Source organism: Schistocerca cancellata, chromosome 2, assembly GCF_023864275.1.
Source record: "Schistocerca cancellata isolate TAMUIC-IGC-003103 chromosome 2, iqSchCanc2.1, whole genome shotgun sequence".
Lineage (NCBI taxonomy): Eukaryota > Metazoa > Arthropoda > Insecta > Orthoptera > Acrididae > Schistocerca > Schistocerca cancellata.
In genome coordinates, this window is record NC_064627.1 from 739258271 (window position 1) to 739284576 (window position 26306).

The 26306-nt window shown below is 40.0% G+C and overlaps 1 protein-coding gene across 1 annotated transcript in view; it reads right to left on the minus strand.

The window, feature by feature from the left end:
- Positions 1–4915: 4915 nt before the first annotated feature.
- LOC126162532 (uncharacterized) overlaps positions 4916–26306 on the minus strand; it is a 78425-nt gene continuing 57034 nt past the window's right edge. Inside the window, exon 3 of the mRNA XM_049919104.1 lies at positions 4916–6008. Coding sequence (XP_049775061.1) covers positions 5196–6008 — 813 coding nt within the window. The 3' untranslated portion in view covers positions 4916–5195. The remainder of the gene's footprint in view (positions 6009–26306) is intronic.

Sequence of the window (26306 nt, forward strand, 5' to 3'; positions counted from 1 at the left end):
TGCACTTACATGATGCCCATTTTTCCATTCTTCACGTAACTCCGCAGGCTCCACCTCCATTATATCATAGCAGGTAACCACACCCTTACTAAAGTTAAGGATGTTAATGCAACTCGGCCTCAACTGGGTAGTCACCTAAGGCCTTACATCCCAGAAGCTTAGATATTTGGTTTGAATTAGCAGTTTCAACTAGAAGTGTTCTACTATGAAGTTTTCTGACACTTTTGAGAGACCCAGCAATACAGTCCAGTGCCTTGTGAATACAGAAACACGAGGCCTTTTCAAAGGTTCCCCCCGTCTGCTTGATTACAATGAAAGTGTTATGGCACACTAATGCCGTGTTACTATGGTTCTGAGACCTTTTCGGGAGGACTGACCAACAAAGCTCTCTTTGATGAGTGGGTGTAGATACTACCTGATAGAACACCCGTCCCATCATCAGTAGTAGTTTGAGGAAACCATTCCATAGGGATCCCACAAGATGCTAGGGAAACATCTGTCAACCCAGGCAGAGCCCTGCATGGCTGAGCAAGCCTTACACAACTGGCGGACGGCAGGTGTCCCAGAGGTTGCCTGCTAGACTGTTTTACCTCAACAGCCATTCACCTCATCAGCACGTAGGACACCTTGAGGCTGAGGTTTTTTTTTTTTAATAGGAGTGTGTACCTTCCTGACAGTCCAGGCAGTGAAGACAAGACTCCAGGTCCCAGGCGGTGAAGCCAAGACTCCAGTTCCCTGAAATACACAACATTCCATTGCTGTACCTCACAGTGGTCACTGTAGCATGCCCAGAGTATACAGTGAGAGAGGGCCAGCGGCGCTTACAAGTTCCCAGCTCAGAAACCCCAGGTCCGCCAATTCTGTACTCAGCAAACGAATGCTGAACCTCTGAGGGATATTGGCATTTGATCCAAAATATTTCCATCATGAGTCAGTTTCCTTCACAGGATATCTTTATCACATCCACCACTAACAAATATGTAATTTTTCCAGTTAATTGTTGGATGATTAGTCTCTCCACCAATGACTGCAATGAACTTATGTACAAGTAAACTGAGGTTTCCTCTAAAATTTTTGAGATGAGTCTGGCGGGCGATGGAAGGATCCAATACTGAGTCTTGCCCAATTTCACATGCAGCTTCTATTTCTTTCAGGGGATTTGAGTTTCTTGTCTACTGTGACACACCACCTCTATTTCCCATTTGCCTATCCTTTCGACATACACTTAAATTTTTCCCAAAAATCTCAGTGCTCTCAATTTTAGGTTTCAATAAGCTTTCTGTATGTAGTATCATGTGAGCTTAACTGCTTTTCATGAGTTCTTAAAACACTGGCACTTTGTAGCAGATGCTTCGAAAGTGTACCTTTAGGATTTTAATACTGTCACCTGTGAGAGGCATTTCTTTTGATCTGACACTGATACTTCTGGGTTTCCAACAGCTATCGGTATCTAGATTGGATGGAGTTGCCTAATCTAAAAAAAACCTTGTGTTCACCCCCACACACATTCAGCTACCTGAGTAACAGCCTCTAATGTGTAGAGCATAATGACCTATTTATGGGAACCTACAGCTCTCAACCCTATGGCACAAGTCCCAGGAAGTGGCAGCCTAGCTTGTCAGAGAACCTTCGAAGTGTCTGGTTCAGTCCTCCTACTCTACTCACAACCAAAGGGTCATGATCAGTTCTGGGGACAATGCTGCAAATTGTGACTTTGTTGAAACTCAATACGCAAGACTGGTCTTCTCAACCTTCTCTAAGAGTTGCTGTAATGACCCAAGAATGACTTCGGAGTCCAGATGAGAGTCACCAGTTCTTCCAACATGCACCACTGTCTGCAGTTGGTTACATGTCCCTCAATGGCTGCTGGAGTAGCCTCTTCGACTTGTTGAATATGGCCCCCAGTCATACAGAGTGCACCTGGTGTCCCTTCCTGTCCCTCGCTGCCATTTTGCTACAGGGTACAATCACTTGCCGTATATTTGAACTGCTGATGATTAATAGAGCCCTACCATTCTGCATTTGCCACCTCCTGTTACTGGACAAAACAGGTTTCCCCAAAATGGGTGAAGTGAGTCCCACTGGCTGTTTCAGTTTCAGTGAAAGAAAGCACCTCAGACTTGTTGGTTACGGGGATCGGTACAACACCCTGAGTCTTCCCTGATCCCCGTCCACCCTGTACAGGGCCTCAGGCCTCTGTCTACCATTGACTAGTCACTTGCAGTCAATGACACAAGTAAAGTCAGATCCTGTACTTCCTGCAGAGGAGACAGGATCCACAGGAAAATATAGTACCTGAGGTACCTCTGGTACAGGTATCACAGCTACATGACTCTTGGGAGCCCTTTCAGCACACCGATTCGCAACAGCTGCCAATCATTTGACAGTTGTCAGGGCGAATTCCAGCAACTAAAGAGTGTCAATCAATTCATCCTACATTCGAGAGAGGGCATGCTGTAACATAGTGAAGGAACTACCAATTCCAGTGGTGTGTCATGGGTTTCAATCACTCAATATTTTATTCCAACCATGTTGTTTTAAGGTAAAGTAAGTTTTGTATTTGCACCCAATAAAGAAACATGTACTGCCTAATATCAATATGATTTCTTCTTTCAAAAAACTAAGAAACTGAAAAATATTAGCATGTGGAAAGGTAGAACCACCATTGTCCCAAAGTGAAACCATAGGTTGTAACTTGGGACAAGTATGACAGAAGTCTTTATTGGTGACTGGGACTAGTATGACAAGTCTTTCTTGGTGAGTAATGATGTAATTATTGGAGCTAGCCTAATCTGCTGTTCGTTCAACATTACCTACAATTTCTGCCTGTGATGGGGTAAATTTTCAAATTTCTTATACAAAATATATAGTATAAAAAAAATAAAAACAATCCTAAGGTACAAACCCTTTCACCTAAAGTTTTATTTTGGTGGTTATTCTCTTGTTTACGTTTTATTGCTGCATTATTTTTCTGCAGTGGTGGGCTAAAGTCAAAATTCTTTGTATAAGTCCTTACTAGTCAAAATTAGACTTAATTTTACTGAAAACTAAAATAACGAAAAAATTCTGGAATTAAAAAAAATCCAAGGTATTTTCCAGAGAAAAAAACTCCCTGGAATGCAATATTTAATAATTTTGTCAAAAGTATTGGGCATAGACAGTCAAACATTGACAGATGTTTGTATATGGGACATTTGGAAGACAAGAGAGAGCAGGTGATAAAATTCCTGAAAGTTACTCTGATGAGAACAACAAGATTAAAAGAGCTATGGAAACACAAGATGTGGAAGAACTTAAATCCTATCTTGGCACCCATTTTAAAAGGTCAAAGGATGAAATGATTGTGTCTCATCTTCTGTACTGAAGATATCAAATGCAGAGCAAACCAGAGCTGAATAATGATCAAGATTCCTTAGGTAAATCTAAACCAGTTTGTCAATTTATACATTGTTTGGGGTATGCTATGCTTACAATAAGATCAGAGCTGAAGTGTTGCAGCAAATTACTTCAGCAGATATGAAAACAATCCAATGGAATGCTGTTGGAAGGGACTTTAAAAATGAATGCTAAGATACATTAAAAGGAACACTGGATTTTGGTTTGCAATACGAAAAAGGAGGTGCAGAGATGATTCCCTGCTACATAGAAGTAGATTTTGGCAGTGGAGAAGACAGGAAAACTACATCAGGATTCCTTCTGTAAGTGCATGGAAATACTGTTTGTTAGACAACAAAGCGTGAAAGCTGTTTTTTGTTATCTTCAAATGAAGCTGAATGTGTAGCCCTGGCCAACAGCAGCAGCTGATTGTATGTAATTAATTCAACTGTTCACTGGCATGGGTCACAAGGTCAACAACAGAGAACTGGTTCTTGAAGACAATTCTTATATCCATTTGCTGAGTATCAAAGAATGAGCACTTTGATAATAAATACAATTTTGTGTCAGACTATGTGAGCAAGAGAATTGCTGGTGTTTGTTACACAAATGCGAAGGAACAACTGGCTGACTTGTTAACTATGTTATTACAATTTGAGAAATTAACAAATCATTAAAATGTTATCAAAGTGAGTCGAGAGTTATTTGAATTGAGGAGAAGAGTTGAGGGTTGCAGGTTCACATATCTCAATTTCTTTTTAGTATATTCCTCTCCTTTTCTGTTGAAATTCTGAGATACATCTTTTTATTCTGTTTGTTGACAAGTGGTTGTAACATGATTCGGTTTCTTGTTGCTTATTCGGAAGTAGCTAAATGTAATCAGGTGTTCATGAATTAAATTGTTATTACTACAAGTTACTTATAATTTTGTGTGCCCAAGGATTGCCCACAGCTCTCTAATTTTTTTTTTTTTTTTTTTTTTTTTTGTGGTTTTAGGGCGCACAACTTCAATGGTCATTAGCGCCCTGACTACTCTAAGAATGCACTGCGAGGCACAAGTTGACAACAACAACTAAAAGGGAAAACACGATAAAAGACAGACTGACAGGCATAGGATTAAAAAACAGCATCATCAACTCTAAATTTATCAAGTATTAATGCTGAATGATTTATAGCTACTGCAGTTGATTAGCTCAGTGAGTGGTGAGCACAGCTGGTGTTCATTTGAACAATTCCTGTAGGTTAAGGGTGATCTCCCTGGCATCTTCATCTCTGGTGAAGCAGAAAAACCATATATTTTGTAATATGTCTTGTACATTTTCAAAATTTCTGCAGACAGCCTGGCAAAGCCATTTGGTGTGTTAGGTAAAACTAATTTCTCAATTTGATTTTTTCATGGCACAACATATAAATTCTGAAATGCTTAGACAAGAAGCAATGATTCATATGGAAATATGTTATCAGAGCATGACAAGCTACATTCTGAAAAGTTCAAAAAATAAAGAAAATGAGGGGTGTATTTGAATTCTTCAAATGTGAAAATTTTTTTACTAAAATTTACATACATACAACTGTGCAGTGATAAAAAAATAAAATACAAAATGAGACATGCATCTGAATTCTTCATATATGAAAATTTACAGTTTTCTCTTTATACAAAAAATTACATACAATAGTGCAGTGAAGATAGACTGATTAAAAATTTCTTCCTGCCACAAACTCATATTTTCGTGCTAAATGAAGTCCACATGTATCGCTCACATGAATTACAATTACTGTCAGGACCATACACTGACAGTTACAGTGTGTTATAATAAATGCTAACTATGATTAACTTCATCATTAGCATCTGCATAAATGTTTAGATATATGACTTGACCAGTGGAGGTTGTTTGTGTACCACTTTCTGTTACCACTGGGATGTTCTGGACGGCGTCGTTAGTTCTCACACGCATTTCACCACTGCTGGACGTGCAATCTGATGCAAGTTCTACATCCTTTTCTCCATCCAATTCATCATCTGAGAAATGAAAATGGTTTTCTAATAATACTTGTAGCCTGCTCTTCCACTTATCTGCTACCTCGGTGGCCAATGCTTGTATTTGGTTTGTCTTTACATGCTTATAAGTTTCACTTGTGTCAACTGTAAAGTGCTTTATTGCATTAAAGACTGCAGCTGGTAAAAATTTCTTGAAAAGTTGTTCTTGCACCATATTCTCCACATCTTCCAAAACAAGTGATGCAAACTCTGATGAACCAGCAACTTGGTATGTGCACAGTATTTCATACAAAGACATTTCCATTATTCCCCTTACATCTGAATCTAGAACACTTGCATTATTACTGTCGTGTGAAGTTTCAGAATCTTTTCTTCTGCAGGGAAGTATATTATCTTGCTTCTTCAATGTAGAAGCGTATGTTTTGTTGCTATGTGCATCAACTGTATTTTCAGTTTTTGGCACAGTGGACTGCGTGGAAAATAAATCTTTATGTTTTTCAGATTTGCTGCCAATTGCATTTTTCAAAATGTCATCTGTAGAACAGGCATCGTCTGAAACATTTTCTTTGATCTGTAATGACTGTTCCACCATATTTCCACACTCTACCTGTCTGTGTTTACCTAGTTCTTTCATCTGAAACACAAAATGTTGTCCACATATAAACTGATTGAGCACTTGTCACAGATAACGACAAGAACATTTTGAGAAAATTAAAATTTTAAAACAACTCACAAAAGTCCATTAAATCATCTAAGCAGTTAACAGACTAATACTGAAATATCAAAGACAAAATTAAGAATAAAATTAAGATGCTATATGTCAGACAAACAAAATTTGAAAAATTCTCTCTAAGTCTGAACTACGAGGTATACGATGGATATTGTTGCATGCTGCATAATAAAACCACCTCATCCTCCTCCTCCTCCTCCTCCTCCTCCAAATAAATATATGTATTTAGCACTGAGATGATTACATCCACATTGAAGTGAGATGGTACTCTTGTCAGGCTGGTGCCACAACTCCTGATGAAAAGTCAAGAGAACATTTGATGAGACATTTTGCATGGCACACAAGTAAAGGAAGCCTTTAAGACACACAAGTGACTGATATGCCAAACTGAGAATGCTGTGCACAGTTCAAACTGATTTTGGTGGTAGTGTGTGTTGTAGCATAAGGTTTTCCATATGGCTATAACTAGACTTCCTGACGTTAATCAAGCACAGAAAAAAATATTTAAATTAACATACATGTCAAAAATAAAAATTTGTGTGTTGCTGAACATTAATATATATTTGTTTTGCAGCAAACAGAAATTTGTCTTGAAGACCATAATATTACCTTTAGTAATAATCTTACAAAACTGAGTCTGACATTGTTACAACAATATGCCCATACAACATAAATGTGACACATGGCATCTACATTCACAATGAAAATAGCTCAGATGAAATAGAAGTTAGTTTCAAACTATGTAAGATGCATTAAAGAATAAGATGATGATACAAAGAACCTGATAATTTACTGTTAGATAGTTAGGACCAACCTGTTGAAAGAACTAAGTTTTCCTACTCTGTGTTAGATTGATCTGAGAGCTCAAATGTAAAAAAAATGATGGGCATTTCGATACTATAACAAAGACATGTGAATGTTTCAGAAAGAAATTCGACAATGCACATAGGAAAAGAATATTTTCGTATTTTGGAGAAAGAAATTTTAACATTAATAAATGCTCCCAAACCAACAAATCCAAATCTAACACAAAGCCAAGTGGGAAAAAGTAACTGAGAAAATTAACTGGCAGTGTGCTATTATACTAATACTGGACACCATGCTGTAAGTGAATCCATAATGGTTGGGAATAAAAGGGAAACATCATTCTTGAAAAAGAATGTAGGAAAGTCATCGAAATGGAAGAAAGTTTTGTTGTTGGGCAGTTCTCATGCCAGAGATGTAGGCCAACTTCTGCAAGAGGAATTAGGACCAGGATACCAGGTCACAAATTTTTTCAAACCAAGTGCTAGTCTGGATCAGGTGACAGAGGATTTAGATTCACTCTGTAAAGATTTTACCAGGGAAGACACCGTGGTTATTGTGGGAGGGCCAGGGAACAGTATCGACAGAGATCCTGGGTACAGTATAGAGTGTGACCTGGTAAAGATTGTGTCGGCATCGAGACACACCAATGTTGAATTTATATCTGTCGTGAGACGCCATGACCGGCCTCATTTGAACTCTTCTATTGGGAGAGTTAATTTGGATTTGGAACGGCTGCTTGGGTCGGGTGCGGGGGCTCATATTGGTGTGGTTCCTGTTGATTCTCTTAGTAGGTGGGACTATACCACGCACGGCCTACATCTCAACAGGAAAGGGAAGGGTAAACTGGCAGGGGTAATAGTAGGAAATTTAAGGGGGGGGAGGCACTACCATGAATGGTAAAATACCAGTGGTCACAGGTGTTGGAACAGCACCTTTTTTAGGATAGGTACGACAGTAAGATGTCAAATTCTACAAGAGGTCAGGATTGAAACAAATCTTCAGTTTAGGAAAGAAATTAAACAGCACAATTCTAGCACATTGGATCACCATTCACAGCTGTCAATTATAAATTTTCACCAATCACCAGAAATTTTATCTCCACCAAATTGTATCTCAGTCCTAGGTAATTGCATTGATGAATTAAAGTCACCCAACCCAGTTGACATAATCTGCCTAAACACTATGAGAAACTCAGACAGGAGAGTACTGCAAATGTTAGAATAAGGAAAGGTTCTCATAAAAGTATAATTAAAAATAATGTAAGTACACTCCTGGAAATGGAAAAAAGAACACATTGACACCGGTGTGTCAGACCCACCATACTTGCTCCGGACACTGCGAGAGGGCTGTACAAGCAATGATCACACGCACGGCACAGCGGACACACCAGGAACCGCGGTGTTGGCCGTCCAATGGCGCTAGCTGCGCAGCATATGTGCACCGCCGCCGTCAGTGTCAGCCAGTTTGCCGTGGCATACGGAGCTCCATCGCAGTCTTTAACACTGGTAGCATGCCGCGACAGTGTGGACGTGAACCGTATGTGCAGTTGACGGACTTTGAGCGAGGGCGTATAGTGGGCATGCGGGAGGCCGGGTGAATGTACCGCCGAATTGCTCAACACGTGGGGTGTGAGGTCTCCACAGTACATCGATGTTGTCACCAGTGGTCGGCGGAAGGTGCACGTGCCCGTCGACCTGGGACCGGACCGCAGCGACGCACGGATGCACGCCAAGACCGTAGGATCCTACGCAGTGCCGTAGGGGACCGCACCGCCACTTCCCAGCAAATTAGGGACACTGTTGCTCCTGGGGTATCGGCGAGGACCATTCGCAACCGTCTCCATGAAGCTGGGCTACGGTCCCGCACACCGTTAGGCCGTCTTCCGCTCACGCCCCAACGTCGTGCAGCCCGCCTCCAGTGGTGTCGCGACAGGCGTGAATGGAGGGACGAATGGAGATGTGTCGTCTTCAGCGATGAGAGTTGCTTCTGCCTTGGTGTCAATGATGGTTGTATGCGTGTTTGGCGCCGTGCAGGTGAGCGCCACAATCAGGACTGCATACGACCGAGGCACACAGGGCCAACACCCGGCATCATGGTGTGGGGAGCGATCTCCTACACTGGCCGTACACCACTGGTGATCGTCGAGGGGACACTGAATAGTGCACGGTACATCCAAACCGTCATCGAACCCATCGTTCTACCATTCCTAGACCGGCAAGGGTACTTGCTGTTCCAGCAGGACAATGCACGTCCGCATGTATCCCGTGCCACCCAACGTGCTCTAGAAGGTGTAAGTCAACTACCCTGGCCAGCAAGATCTCCGGATCTGTCCCCCATTGAGCATGTTTGGGACTGGATGAAGCGTCGTCTCATGCGGTCTGCACGTCCAGCACGAACGCTGGTCCAACTGAGGCGCCAGGTGGAAATGGCATGGCAAGCCGTTCCACAGGACTACATCCAGCATCTCTACGATCGTCTCCATGGGAGAATAGCAGCCTGCATTGCTGCGAAAGGTGGATATACACTGTACTAGTGCCGACATTGTGCATGCTCTGTTGCCTGTGTCTATGTGCCTGTGGTTCTGTCAGTGTGATCATGTGATGTATCTGACCCCAGGAATGTGTCAATAAAGTTTCCCCTTCCTGGGACAATGAATTCACGGTGTTCTTATTTCAATTTCCAGGAGTGTATATTTCATCAAAATATTGGGAGTTTAAAGAATTAAATAGATGAACTTCTGGTTTGTTTAGAAGATTTAGAAGCTGAGGATGAAATAGATGTACTATGCCTGTCTGAGCATCACATTGTTACTGAGATGGATAAGGTAAATGTAAGTCGATATAAGCTCTCTGCACATGTAATTAGAGAAAATACGGAGAAAGGAGGAGTTGCCATATATGTCAAAAGTTATCATTGTGCAAAAAGTATAGAAGCAAAAAAGTTTTGTGTAGAGAAACATATAGAAGCATGTGCCTGTGAGCTTAAATTAAATAAAGGCACATTTATAATTGTAACTGTATATAGGTCCCCATCGGGAAATTTTCATCTATCTCTGAAAAATTTGGACTCCTTGTTGTGCTATCTGTCAGATAGGGGGAAGCAAATTATTATTTGTGGGGACTTCAATGTAGATTCTCTGAAAGAGGGTAATAGGAAAAATGACCTTGGAAGTATTACTTGGTTCTTTCAATTTGACACCTGTTACTGATTTTCCTACTCGGGTGGTAAAGGATAGCAGCTCACTAATAGATAACTTCTTTATAGACCAAGATAAGTTTAACCAGGTAAATGCTCAGCCTGTTGAGAATGGTCTTTCTGATCATGGTGCAGAGCTAGTTACAATATATGACATAGCTCCATTCAGCAGTACTAAACAGTCCTTTAAAGTAGTACGTTCAGTCAACGATTTAACAACTGCAAATTTCAGGGAAAGCCTACAGCAGTTAGACTGGGATGAGGTGTACCGTGAACCTGACGCCATTTAAAATATAATTTATTTCATGACAATTTTGTAAATGCATTTGAAAACTGCTTCTCCAAGAAACTCGTAAGAAACCATGTAACAAACCATGGCTTACTAAGGGTATAAAAATATCTTGTAACCGGAAAAGGGAAATGTATCTGACAGCAAGAAAGTGTAGTGACCAAGAAACTATCAAACATAAAAACTACTGTGCTATATTAAGAAAAGTTAGTAAAAATCCAGAAGTATGTGTATCATGTCTGAAATCAGCAACTCTGATAATAAAATTAAAACAATTTGGAATATTATTAAAAGAGAAACAGGTAAACTAAGAACACAGGAAGACAGTATTACCATCAAATTGAATGAAAACTTTACGAACAAAAAGTCAGAAGTTGAAAATATTTTTAATAATCATTTTCTAAATGTTGTGGATATAGTAGGATCCAGGTGTTCATTAGAAGATGCTAGGCTGTTAATGGAAGAGGTCATACCTATGCAATTTGATGCAACTGAAATCTCACCCACTTCTCCCTCTGAAATTAGGAAAATAATAAACTTGCTTAAAAGCAAAAAATCACAGGGAATTGATGGCATTTCCAGCAAAATACTAAAAGCTTGTTCTCAACAGTTAAGTAAGATTCCCAGCCACCTGTGTAATAGCTCTCTGGAACATGGCATTTTCCCTGATAGACTGAAATATGCTATTGTTATACCTTTGCATTAAAAAGGGGATAGATCTGATGTCAACAATTACCGTCCAATCTCCCTTCTAACAGCTTTATCCAAAATTTTTGCGAAAGTAATGTATTCAAGAACAGCTTCACATGTTGTTGTTGTGGTCTTCAGTCCTGAGACTGGTTTGATGCAGCTCTCCATGCTAATCTATCCTGTGCAAGCTCCTTCATCTCCCAGTACCTACTGCAACCTACAGCCTTCTGAATCTGCTTTTTACCCTCCACGCTGCCCTCCAATGCTAAATTTATGATCCCTTGATGCCTCAGGACATGTCTTACCAACCGATCCCTTCTTCTAGTCAAGTTGTGCCACAAACTTCTCTTCTCCCCAATCCTATTCAATACCTCCTCTCTCCTCATTAATTACGTGATCTACCCACCTAATCTAAAACATTCTTCTGTAGCACCACATTTCGAAAGCTTCTATTCTCTTCTTGTCCAAACTATTTATCCTCCATGTTTCACTTCCATACATGGCTACACTCCATACAAATACTTTCAGAAATGACTTCCTGACACTTAAATCTATACTCGATGTTGACAAATTTCTCTTCTTCAGAAACCCTTTCCTTGCCATTGCCAGTCTACATTTTATATCCTCTCTACTTTGACCATCATCAGTTATTTTGCTCCCCAAATAGCAAAATCCTTTACTACTTAAAGTGTCTCATTTCCTAATCTAATTCCCTCAGCATCACCCGACTTAATTCGACTACATTCCATGATCCTTGTTTTGCTTTTGTTGATGTTCACCTTATATCGTCCTTTCAAGACACTGTCCATACCGTTCAACTGCTCTTCCAAGTCCTTTGCTGTCTCCGACAGAATTACAATGTCATCGGCGAACCTCAAAGTTTTTATTTCTTCTCCCTGGATTTTAATACCTACTCCGAATTTTCCTTTTGTTTCCTTTACTGCTTGCTCAATATACAGATTGAATAACATCGGGGAGAGGCTACAACCCTGTCTCACTCCCTTCCCAACCACTGCTTCCCTTTCATGAGCCTCGACTCTTATAACTGCCATCTGCTTTCTGTACAAATCGTAAATAGCCTTTCGCTCCCTGTATTTTACCCTTGCCACCTTTAGAATTTGAAAGAGAGTATGCCAGTCAACATTGTCAAAAGCTTTCTCTAGGTCTACAAATGCTAGAAACGTAGGTTTGCCTTTCCTTAATCTTTCTTCTACGATAAGTCGTAAGGTCAGTATTGCCTCACGTGTTCCAACATTTCTACGGAATCCAAACTGATCTTTCCCGAGCTCGGCTTCTACCAGATTTTCCATTCGTTTGTAAATAATTCGCGTTAGTATTTTGCAGCTGTGACTTGTTAAACTGATAGTTCGGTAATTTTCACATCTGTCAACACCTGCTTTCTTTGGGATTGGAATTATTATATTCTTCTTGAAGTCAGAGGGTATTTCGCCTGTCTCGTACATCTTGCTCACCAGATGGTAGAGTTCTGTCAGGACTGGCTCTCCAAGGCCGTCAGTAGTCCTAATGGAATGTTGTCTACTCCCGGGGCCTTGTTTCGACTCAGGTCTTTCAGTGCTCTGTCAAACTCTTCACGCAGTATAATATCTCCCATTTCAACTTCATCTACATCCTCTTCCATTTCCATAATATTGTCCTCAAGTACATTGCCCTTGTATAGACCCTCTATATACTCCTTCCACCTTTCTGTTTTCCCCTCTTTGCTTAGAACTGGGTTTCCATCTGAGCTCTTGATATTCATACAAGTTCTCTTTTCTCCAAAGGTCTGCTTAATTTTCCTGTAGGCTGTATCTATCTTACCCCTAATGAGATAAGCCTCTACATCCTTACATTTGTTCTCTAGCCATGCCTGCTTAGCCATTTTGCACTTCCTGTCGATCTCATTTTTGAGAAGTTTGTGTTCCTTTTTTGCCTGCTTCATTTACTGCATTTTTATATTTTCTCCTTTCATCAATTAAATTCAGTATTTCTTCTGTTACCCAAGGATTTCTACTAGCCCTTGTCTTTTTACCTACTTGATCCTCTGCTGCCTTCACTACTTCATCCCTCAGAGCTACCCATTCGTCTGAAAATACCATATATGCTTTCACCAATCAAATTTTGAATGATCTGAATAACCGAACACCACCCATTGGGATTTTTTGTGATCTCTCAAAGGCTTTTGATTGTGTAAATCATGAAATTCTGCTAGACAAGCTCAAGTATTGTGGCATGAGTGGGACAGTGCACAAATGGTTTAATTCGTACCTAACTGGAAGAGTGCAGAAAGTTGAAAGAAGCAGTTCTCATAATATGCAAAGATCATCACATTCCTCAAACTGGGGAACTATCAAGAATGGGGTTCCACAAGGGTCGATCTTGGGTCCTTTGTTGTTCTTAACATATATTAATGACTTGCCATTCTATATTCATGAAGAGGCAAAGTTACTTCTCTTTGCTGATGATACAAGTATAGTAATCACACCTGACAAACAAGAATTAACTGATGAAATTGTCAATAATGTCTTTCAGAAAATTACTAAGTGGTTCCTTGTAAACGGCCTCTCACTGAATTTTGATAAGACACAGTACATACAGTTCCGTACAGTAAATGGTATGACGCCATTAATAAATATAGACCTTAATCGGAAGCATATAGCTAAGGTAGAATATTTAAAATTTTTAGGTGTGTCCACTGATGAGAGATTAAATTGGAGGAAACACATTGATGATCTGCTGAAACTTTTGAGTTCAGCCACTTATGCAATAAGCGTCATTGCAAATCTTGATGATAAACATCTTAGTAAATTAGCTTACTACAACTATTTTCACTCATTGCTTGCATATGGGATCATATTTTGGGGTAATTCATCACTGAGGAATAAAGTATTCATTGCACAAAAGCGTGTAATCAGAATAATAGCTGGAGTCCACCCAAGATCATCCTGCAGACATTTATTTAAGGATCTAGGGATATTCACAGTAGCTTCTCAGTATATATACTCTCTTATGAAATTTGTTATTAACAACCAAACCCAATTCAAAAGTAATAGCAGTGTGCATAACCACAATACTAGGAGAAAGAATGATCTTCACTATTCAAGATTAAATCTAACTCTGGCACAGAAAGGGGTGAATTATACTGCCACTAAAGTCTTTGGTCACTTACCAAATAGAATCAAAAGTCTGACAGATAACCAACAAGTATTTAAGAAGAAATTAAAAGAATTTCTGAATGACAACTCCTTCTACTCCATAGATGAATTTTTAGATATAAATTAAGAAAAAAAAGAGAAAAAATTATATAAAAAATTATAAAAAAACCAAAAATAAAAAAGTTGTTAAATTAACTTAATTATGTTGTTAAATTAACTTAATTATGTCATGTATTGAAAAATTTGACTCGTTCCAAATCATTACAAAATATTGTATTCATGATCCATGGAACTAGTATTAATCTAATTCCAGTCCAAAACAAAAAGGCAAAAGTAAAAGAGAAAAATACACACACACACAAACACACACACACACACACACACACACACACACACACAGGGTAAACCCTACACTATGCAGATAAGTAGCCAGGTCTTATTGCCAAATATTCTTCAAATAAGTCTAGTGTTCATAGTCCTTGATTTTTGCTTTAAGCTCATATTTTATCAATGCCAACAGGGCAAAGATTATATACATAGAATGACAGCTCATTACAGTGAGGATATTCTCTTATTAATGTTGGTTATAAAAGTCATTAACCCATCAAAAGGAAAACAAATCACTTGATAAAACTAAAATTACAAGAAAGCAGAAGGGCAATCAGTACTTCCTACTGGAGAGGAAACTCCAAGTACTACTGGAGATAATCTTACAGAAAGATATAACCACCATTTGACAATGTCATCTTTGTGTGGTCCTCAGTCCAGAAACTGGTTTGATGCAGCTCTCCATGCTTCTCTATCCTGTGCAAGCCTCTTCATCTCCGAGTAACTATTGCTACCTACATCCTTCTGAATCTGCTTAGCGTATTCATCTCTTGGTCTTCCCTATGATTTTTACCCTCCACACTTACCTCAAGTACGAAATTGGCGATCCCTTGACACCTCAGAACGTGTCCTACCAACTGATCCCTTCTTCTAGTCAAGTTGTGCCACAAATTCCTCTTGTCCCCAATTCTATTCAGTACCTCCTCATTAGCTATGTGATCTGCCCAATCTAATCTTCAGCATTCTTCTGTAGCACCACATTTCGAAAGCTTCTATCTCTTCTTGTCTAAACTGTTTATCATCCATGTTTCACTCCCATACATGGCTACACTCCATACAAATACTTTCGGGAAAGACTTCCTCACACTTATATCTATACTCAATGTTAACAAATTTCTCTTCTTCAGAAGTGCTTTCATTGCCATAGCCAGTCTCCATTTCACATCCTCTCTGCTTCAACCATCATCAGTTATTTTGCTCCCAAATAGCAAAACTCATTTTCTACTAGTGTCTCATTTCCTAATCTAACACCCTCAGTATCACCTTATTTAATTCGACTACATTCCATCATCCTCGTTTTGCTTTTGTTCATGTTCATCTTACATCCTCCTTTCAAGACACTGTCCATTCCGTTCAGCTGCTCTTCCAGGTCCTTTGCTATCTCTGACAGAATTACAATGTCGTCGGCAAACCTCAAAGTTTTTATTTCTTTTATTTTCATCTCACAATATGATAAGCTTTTTTACATGATTTACATTTAAGCCTTGAACCATTTTCCCCAAGTGTTACAAAAGGAGTAAGTGAATACACTATAGAACTACAAATAGCAGAAGAACAGGGCAAAAATATAATTTATGTATAGATTACATTATTTGTTTTCTTAATTAAATGTCGAAAAATGTCTGGTCTGCAATATGTAATCTATGGTATGTCAGAGAACCAAGGAGTGGAACTATTTAACAAGCTGGTTACATCAGCTTTGTAAAAGGTACAAGATGCTGTTGTGTTTATATTATATGGCATGGAGAACCAACTTCACTGTGTCCATGTACAGATCGCATCATACACAATCATAATTTAAAACACATGGAAAATCAACCACCTGAGATTGTCAAACATTTGGTACATGGTCCATTTTAAAATTAAATAGCTATAAACATTGACACATGGTTCATAATATTAAATAAATGGTTATAAACATCTTGAAAGGTTACAACCCCATTAACACTAAAACTTTAAAAATTCTTATAAAGAAACCAAGCATTCAATGAGAGAATAGGGAAAGAAGGGCGGGGGGGGGGGGGGGGGGGACAATATTCTTATTATATTTTATGTGGAACTGTATGACACAAGTTATACAGGGAAACAGCACAAGTCTTTCTATGGATGCTAAATAATGTCCATAAATGAATTGTATAAAACAATAAAGGAGACGAAGTGGGTGTGGGGGAGGGAGAAGAGGGGGGGGGGGGGTAGGAGGAGGAGGAGGGAGGGGAGGATAGATGGAAATCCACAAGAGATACAGGAAGGATATAGCAGGTTGAAGGGAAGTTGAAGCAGTGGGTGGAGAAGAAGGGAATTAGTTAATACGTAAGACTATTAAATGACATTCTTACATTTTCTAATAAACATCTGAATAATCACTATCATGATACCAATCATTACTGTAAATTATTGTAATGCTATAAGAACATCATATGCACCCATATCCACATCATATATTATGGATCACATATATCAAATATCCCCTTGTCTAAGGTGGTTGCAACCATTAACACTGTATATAACTATTCATTTTTATACCAGAGATGTATCACAAATTTAATGATCTCAAAAAATTGATCTTCTATGTCTCTTATATTACGATGGTGTATGCCGCAATCTTTACACCGTGCTGTGAAGTTGGTTCTCCACACCATATAATGTAAACACTGGCATCTTGGAACATACTGCAAACATAATGTAACCAGCTTGTTAAATAAACAGTTTCAGTACCTGGTTCTCTGACATGCCACAGATTACGTGGTGCAGACAGTGATGTCTCTGTCCCAAAATGTTGGTCACTTCTTAGACATAGGGATATGAAGTGTAAGCCTGTGATTTGGTCATCTATTTTATAATACAGCTTATAATATTAATAAGTCATGCAGGTAGCCAGCAATTAACATATCACAAAAATTTTCTCACTTTTACTTACAAAATGTCAGGTTCATATAACCAAAGACAAATATTTTAATGATCCATCACAAACAATTGCATAATCTACAACAGCTGAAAGAATGCCTCCTCTCCTTCCTGTAAATCCTAGACATCATTTACAATATAATACTACACATGGGTTTCTATCCTACTCTTCCTCAAACCTGCCTCTGACACCTTCTCCTAACATCCCATCAGCCTTACCTCTGTGTTCAGCACATCCTGATACGAAGTATCCATAAACACCTACTACAATACTTACCTATGCCTATCCTTCAATGTGGCTTCCATCCCACTTTTTCTTCGAATGACCAACTCCTGCACCTTACTAATCTCCTATCCCATCAAATCCAACAACCACAAATCTACCATTTTTGTCTCCCTAGATATTGAGAAAGTTTATGACGGTGTACGGCATTCCGGACTCCTCTTTAAGCTCCAGACATATGCACTTCCCATAAATTATGTCCACCTCATCGCACCCTTTCTCTCTAAACATCCGTCTTACATCACAATCAACAACACCAGCTCCCATATATTCCATACCACTGCAGGTGTGCCCCTAGGTTCTGTCTTCTCGCCTCTCCTGTATGTCCTCTACACTGCCAATGTGCCAAAGACTCCTCCTCCTGTTCAGATCCTCCAGTATGCTAATGACACCGCTTTCCTCGCCCTCTACTCTACCCTCCAAAAATCCCAATGATCCCTCCCAGTGGCACCTCAAAATCAACCCTACGAAAACCCAGGCAATAATTATAGGCCAAACCACCCACAGATTCTGCACTCACGATTTAACGTTTACAACCATCCTATCCAGTTAACGAACACACTAACATACTTCAGATTAACACTTGATAATTAACGTGGAAGCCCCCATCCACTAACCTTTCAACAGAAAGCCCACAATAGACTAAAATTACTAAAATTATTAATCAACCGAACAGGGGACTGCACCTTCCCACAATCCTCCATACCTATAAAGCACCGATTGTACCCATCCATCTTGAACACTTTCGAATATCCTACGTTACCCGTAAACTCAACATTACCCGCCCTCTAGTTTCCCCCCTGCTCACTGACCCTGGTAATCTGCCACACCTGTACCACTACATTCCCCCCAACATTACATCTCAGGTCAACCAATAAGTAACAATCCCTCCTCTTTGATACCTGCTATGCCTTCCACATCAAACATTCCCTTTCATACAGCTTATGCATTGAAGCAAACATATCTGCTCCAACAATGAATGCCTCACACCTACACCAACGATCTCTCCCCAAATATCAAGCAGATCCTGTCCACTAATAAATCTCTCTGGAAGCCTTCTCCTTTTACCCTCTAACAAATACAATGTCTACATCCAAAAATAATCAGAAATACCTCCGCTGTCATGCAGTACCAAGCCTCAATATAATACTCTGCCAGGGCTAAGACTTTCTCAAGCTGTGACCTCAAATGAAATTGTCTCTCATTTATATAATTCCCTCACAAACCGATGTCACTTTAAGTTGTGATCCTGACTTCAATGACATCCCGTCAAACCATACGATATTACTACAGGATTATAACCCTCCCCTCCCGCTCCAAGACCCCTACTCTGGCATTATACCCACTTTAAAACCTGCCTATGCAACCACTCACTGACATCATCTCCAGCTCGATCACTGGCAAATCCTACCTCAAAGACAGAGCTACATGTGAAACCTTGCATGATGTTTATCAACTAACACCACACAGATTTTTATATAAAAAATGATCACCACTTAACTGGTTGGGTGCATGAATGCACACAGAAAAACAGTCTGCCTTGGGGACACATCCACCCCATTACCGAGTACGATCTATACGTTTACACGCAATTCAGATGATACCATCCTGTATTAGCTTTCCTGCATTCCAGAGATGAGTATGTGATCTCCAAAATGCCTTTGCATCCTGCCGCAGTTGTCATTTCTCCATTTAATGCAAGAATATTATAAATACAATATAAATGATAAGTAGATTATCTTTTTTAATATAACATTGGAAACAACTGGAATTCAGTAGTATTTCAAGTTACAGCTCTGAACAGAACATGAACGGCATCTCATCAGTCACATATATTTGCAAATTTCCCTCTCTTCCGAGTGATTTTCCAAGCTCACCATTAATACTCGTCTGCTTCAACAGAGTAAATGGAGAGCTTGGAACCCATCCATTTTGACAAGAGTAAATGGAGGACTGGGAAAACCATGAGGAGAGGAAAATTCACATGCAGCTGTGACTGATACAATGGCCTCATTCAGTCACATCGAACATAGGATGGTTTGTATCTGAATGCTTCCAGTAAGAGGCTACGTGCACAGCTGATGGCCAGAAGCATCCAGTCTGACCAAAGCACTATCTACCCTAATCTTGCGATTTCCATTGTGTTCCATTTGCATTCTTAGGGTAAATTTGTCCAAAAACTGAGGAAGGAAGTGGAGTTGAAACAGCTATTAGGAAAACAAAGTACTGTAGCATGGGAAAAGCCCTGGTTAATACAGATTGTATGGAATAATCTTTTAGGGCAGTTCCACACATAGACACAAGGAATTCATTGCACAGAATGTGCTGTAAGTATAATGTTTGGTGCTACCACTCACATTTAGTTTTCACAGAGGAAATGTATCTTACTTGTAAACTTATGCACTCAACGCCAGACCAAGTTGTCGCAAATATGATCCATGGAACTAAAACTAACATCAGAAGTCTCAATAAAAATTATGAATTCCTTGTATTCCTACAGGAAAATGAAAATGGAGCTGGAATGTCAGCAGAGATGCTGTCAACATCAAATAGAAATCACTGAAGTGTACAGATTCACCTTTATAGATACAAGTAATATTGTACTACTATAGAACCAGTAGGAAGAAAGGGTAGTGTGTTTGTATATAAAAACTGAGTAAGTTTCAGGACCTTCACAATAATGAAATTGGGTTGAACAGCTCGTCTAATGTTGTGACACAATACTGAGTAAGGAAACACACAGGCTAGCATTGCTGACCGTTTACAGGTTACAGAAGGAAATAACTTCAGTTACATAAACCAGCTAATATGGTTATGCAGACCCAACTGATAATAACTGCAGACTCAACTGATAATAACTGCTTGCAGACACTTCCATACCAATTTTCTATCAGACAGGACTGACTAGGGATGTCTCGAGTTGTTTATGTGCAGTTTTAGATTGTTTTTTTTGGTAAAATTCCTTACAAAGCTGAAAGGACATGGTGCAACACCTGCTGCCAATTTGTCTGTAGACCAAACAACCATCAGTAATTTACATGTAAAACCAATATTCAATAGTTTATTTTATTATGATGTTCAAATGTTAACAATGACATTTACTGACAATAACTAAAACACAGTACTTAGAATGAAACTAGAGAAACAACAATGGGAAAAAAGATATACAGCAAACAGCGTAGATAGAAAATTTAACCCTTTCATAAACAAATTTCTGCAGCACTTTTAGTCTTGTTTTTCCCTATAGCAAACAATAGCACTACTGAACTGAAGCATTCATATGGGATGGATTATTCCTGAGATTAGAGTACTTTGTGCTAGGAAGAGAGCTTTCTATGTAATTCAAAACACAAGCTGTAGTCAGAAGACGAAACTCCATTGTCACCAGTATCATATAATCCTTCACTGTGTTACTAAAAAATCAAAATACACGTAACAACACAAAAAAATAAAAACACTAAGAACAAGGTCAGAACAATTTGAAATACCACTATATAAGGAAAGATCAAAAGTTTCCATTGAAATGCCATTCAGTCCAGAATCGGTATGCCAATCAGTCAAAATCACCATGAGCAATGAGCCAATCATCCCACCTATGCACCGGCTGAGGATACCATTTGGTAAAACACCATGTACTGCTGCGTGAAGTGGTCTGTAGCTGCCAACTGCACATCTCCATCACATGTAAACTGTCGACCATTCAAGGCCTTTTCCAAGGGACCAAAGGTGTGATAATTGCATGGGGAGAAATCAGGACAGTAGAGCAGGTGCTCGGGTGCTTCAGTGCCTCTCCTTAGAGTTGACGTAACTTCTGTGTCACATTTGATACATGCGTTATTATAAAGCAGCATCAACCCTTGTTGCACTGCGTTCCACAATGATGGTTTTCAACAGATGTACTGTCCCATACACATTCTTCATTCTCCAGTGGATGTCTACCGGTTTTTGTCCTTCAGCAGTCAAGAAAAGAATAACAGCACATCAGTCCTGAGGTAATAACACTGCCTTAGTTCACATTTCCACATTCACCGCACACGTATCAGAAAGACATGAATGCCACACTAATCCCTTGCCAACATGCCAGCACTTAAATACCTTCATTGGAGTCACACTATGTTGCAGCAATGCCTCCAAGAGGGAACTTTTTGACCTCCAAAAATTGTTCATCAAATCCAATGAATACTTCCTGACAGTGGCAGCAAAAATTACATCCACTGATAAAACCCAAAAAGACATATTTGTATAGACTTTGTGTGCACCACTAACTGACATTCAAGTCACTAAGAAGTAATTAATCAGCTAGCTATGGTGATGTTCCTAACACAATATTGATATCTTATGCTGGATTGATACAACAAGCAGTAAAGTTTTCATGAGCATGACTCAAGGCATATTTCTGGGGAGATTCAAAATTGCTGTAGTAGCTCCCATCTGCAATACTGGGCATAAGCAAATAACATCTAATTACAGACTCATTTCACTTTTTCCAGTCATTTCAAAAGCTTTTGGAAAAATGATAGATGACGGAATACTGATGTGTTTACCTGTGCAGAATGTGTTTTACTGTCTCTCTTCTTTAATACTAAATTCTTCATAGGGAAACTGATGCAGAACTACTATTGGTGTATTCTACGACATTTCCAAAGCCTCTGTGTGAATCACAATATTCTACTTAGAAAACTAAACTAAAGTGTTCCGACATTGAATGTACTGACAGAATGCATCATAGGCATGAAATTCAGAATTGGGGAGGGGGGAGGGGCATATGACATGTCAGGTCCCATAAGGGTAATGTGTGAAGCAAATAACCTCACATCCACACGTTTTGGAGAGGTCTCTTTTATTAACTTGGGATTTCTATACTATTCCCTTAACTGTACATTCACAATACAACACACAACATTAATCTTGCATGTTTTCCACAGTTCAGCATGGAGTTACTTACACTGGTTCACAGGTGTTCAACAAGCTCTCATCTAACATAAAACAAGAAGCTGGGAACCCCAACTAATTGCAAGAAACGTATCTCAGTAACAACTTCTCCTACCATATACACTCCTGGAAATTGAAATAAGAACACCGTGAATTCATTGTCCCAGGAAGGGGAAACTTTATTGACACGTTCCTGGGGTCAGATACATCACATGATCACACTGACAGAACCACAGGCACATAGACACAGGCAACAGAGCATGCACAATGTCGGCACTAGTACAGTGTATATCCACCTTTCGCAGCAATGCAGGCTGCTATTCTCCCATGGAGACGACCATAGAGATGCTGGATGTAGTCCTGTGGAACGGCTTGCCATGCCATTTCCACCTGGCACATCAGTTGGACCAGCGTTCGTGCTGGACGTGCAGACCGCGTGAGACGACGCTTCATCCAGTCCCAAACATGCTCAATGGGGGACAGATCCGGAAATCTTGCTGGCCAGGGTAGTTGACTTACACCTTCTAGAGCACGTAGGGTGGCACGGGATACATGGGGACGTGCATTGTCCTGTTGGAACAGCAAGTTCCCTTGCCGGTCTAGGAATGGTAGAACGATGGGTTCGATGACGGTTTGGATGTACCGTGCACTATTCAGTGTCCCCTCGACGATCACCAGTGGTGTACGGCCAGTGTAGATCGCTCCCCACACCACGATGCCGGGTGTTGGCCCTGTGTGCCTCGGTCGTATGCAGTCCTGATTGTGGCGCTCACCTGCACGGCGCCAAACACGCATACGACCATCATTGACACCAAGGCAGAAGCGACTCTCATCGCTGAAGACGACACGTCTCCATTCGTCCCTCCATTCACGCCTGTCGCGACACCACTGGAGGCGGGCTGCACGATGTTGGGGCGTGAGCGGAAGACGGCCTAATGGTGTGCGGGACCGTAGCCCAGCTTCATGGAGATGGTTGCGAATGGTCCTCGCCGATACCCCAGGAGCAACAGTGTCCCTAATTTGCTGGGAAGTGGCGGTGCGGTCCCCTACGGCACTGCGTAGGATCCTACGGTCTTGGCGTGCATCCGTGCGTCGCTGCGGTCCGGTCCCAGGTCGACGGGCACGTGCACCTTCCGCCGACCACTGGCGACAACATCGATGTACTGTGGAGACCTCACGCCCCACATGTTGAGCAATTCGGCGGTACGTCCACCCGGCCTCCCGCATGCCCACTATATGCCCTCGCTCAAAGTCCGTCAACTGCACATACGGTTCACGTCCACGCTGTCGCGGCATGCTACCAGTGTTAAAGACTGCGATGGAGCTCCGTATACCACGGCAAACTGGCTGACACTGACGGCGGCGGTGCACAAATGCTGCGCAGCTAGCGCCATTCGACGGCCAACACCGCAGTTCCTGGTGTGTCCGCTGTGCCGTGCGTGTGATCATTGCTTGTACAGCCCTCTCGCAGTGTCCGGAGCAAGTATGGTGGGTCTGACACACCGGTGTCAATGTGTTCTTTTTTCCATTTCCAGGAGTGTATATGAACATCTAAATTCAAGGATTGCACATTCCTGTTAATTACAAGGCAAGCAGAAATAATAAAAAACTGCATAACAATTAGTCATGTATTGCAAACAAAGCTCTGTATTTAAAAATGTAGGTAACTATTTTCTTTGATAAATTCCACTTCCACTGTAATCAAGTGAATATTATGCGACCAAACAGAAGATGAACAGCAGCATTTTATCATAACTAAAGAAGCAGCAGCTATTTCAAGGAAGCTGCATTATTTTTAATTTATTAGGTCACATGTAGCTGCCATATGCACAAATAGCATTAACCTTCATCAAGGCGCGCACCCTACCTCAGTGTGAGCGGATGTATGATGGTTATTTACTGTATTGCCATTTTTTCATCTTTGCTGGATTATTGGTGTAAAATTACCTAAATTAATATTTTCATTTTAAAAACACACTGACATGTAAAATAATGCACCTTAAAGTTGAACAGAATGGATAGTGTCTTGAAGGGAGTATATAAGATGAATATCAACAAAAGCAAAACATGGATAATGGAATGTAGTCGAATTAAGTCGGGTGATGCTGAGGAAATTAGATTAGGAAGCGAGACACTTAAAGTAGTAAAGGAGTTTTGCTATTTGGGGAGCAAAATTAACTGATGATGGTTGAAGTAGAGAGGATATAAAATGTAGACTGGCAATGGCAAGGAAAGCATTTCTGAAGAAGAGAAATTTGTTAACATCGAGTATAGATTTAAGTGTCAGGAAGTGGTTTCTGAAAGTATTTGTAGGGAGTGAAGCCATGTATGGAAGTGAAACATGGGCGATAAATAGTTTGGACAAGAAGAGAATAGAAGCTTTCGAAATGTGGTGCTACAGAACAATGCTGAAGATTAGATGGGTAGATCACGTAACTAATGAGGAAGTATTGAATAGGATTGGGGAGAAGAGGAGTTTGTGGCACAACTTGACGAGAAGAAGGGATCAGTTGGTAGAACATGTTCTGAGGCATCAAGGGATCACCAATTTAGTATTGGAGGGCAGCGTGGAGGGTAAAAATTGTAGAGGGAGACCAAGAGATGAATACAATAAGCAGATTCAGAAGGATGTAGGTTGCAGTAGGTACTGGGAGATGAAGAAGCTTGCACAGGATAGAGTAGCATGGAGAGCTGCATCACACCAGTCAACAGGACTAAGACCACAACAAACAAAAGAAAAAAAAGAAAACTTGAACAACAGAATACAATTTACTGTAACTTTAGCAAAATGCACAAAACCTGTGGTATTTCACTATATAAGTGTATAAATACTATAAAATTTCCTACCACAATAGAGTCTACAAATTAGGTAGATTAGAGCAAAATAGGTAGATAAGGAAGAGAAAATTTAAAAACTACAAACAACAAAAGAAAAAAATAAAACTTTTAACGAAATTATGTCTTCATCTGTGTCATTCACATTATTACGACAATTATTACTAGCAGGAACTGAGTGTTTTTGACAAACACTGTTGTTACAAGAGTTATACCTTAGTCGAGTTACAATTTTTTTTTCTTTTTTTTCCCCTTCTCCTCCTCTTCCTGAAACATAAATGTAGCAAAAGGGTTGTTTGGAGCCACTTCAGGCTGATTTGTTCTTCTTTCTTCTTCACAGTAGGCACCAAGAAAAATGCTCATATCTTTAGGGAGTGATAGGATTTTTGCTCATTCTCTTAAATTTTTATCCATTAGTTCCACGGGCAGGTTAGAAAAATATTTCTGCCTCACTAAGGATTCCAAGGGCTTGTTCATGTGGTAAATTCACATGGAGTTTATTCTGGCAATATCCAGATATCTGAAGATAATTGTCATTAGATATCTTTTAGTTATTCTAAGAGTTGAAGTCCTTGAATACATAAGGTTAACTGTGTCCACAACCCCTTTCGTGGTATTGTACTCCATCAATTGAATTAGCTTACCAGTTTCATCATCCAGTTCGTATCGGCCATGTAAAGTTGGTAAAACCAGAACAAACTTTTGCTTTTTAGTAGCAAAAAAGACCAAAGTTGAGATTTCATTGCAACCATATAAATGACTGCTGGGAGCAAGTTTTTTTTTATTTTCTGTCATGAATTCAGGTGGGATTTCAGCCTCATTCTTTCTCAAAGTTCCCAAGGCAGTCATTCCGACTGATAACAGATTTTCAGCCAATGGATAACTACTGAACCAATTCTCTGTGGTTATGTTTCAATCAGTTTTTATGAGTGGTTCAGTCAGATTTTTGACAATGTCTAATGGTCTGTTGGAAGTGAGGTACGGCCAGGCTTTTGTATCCCACAGTA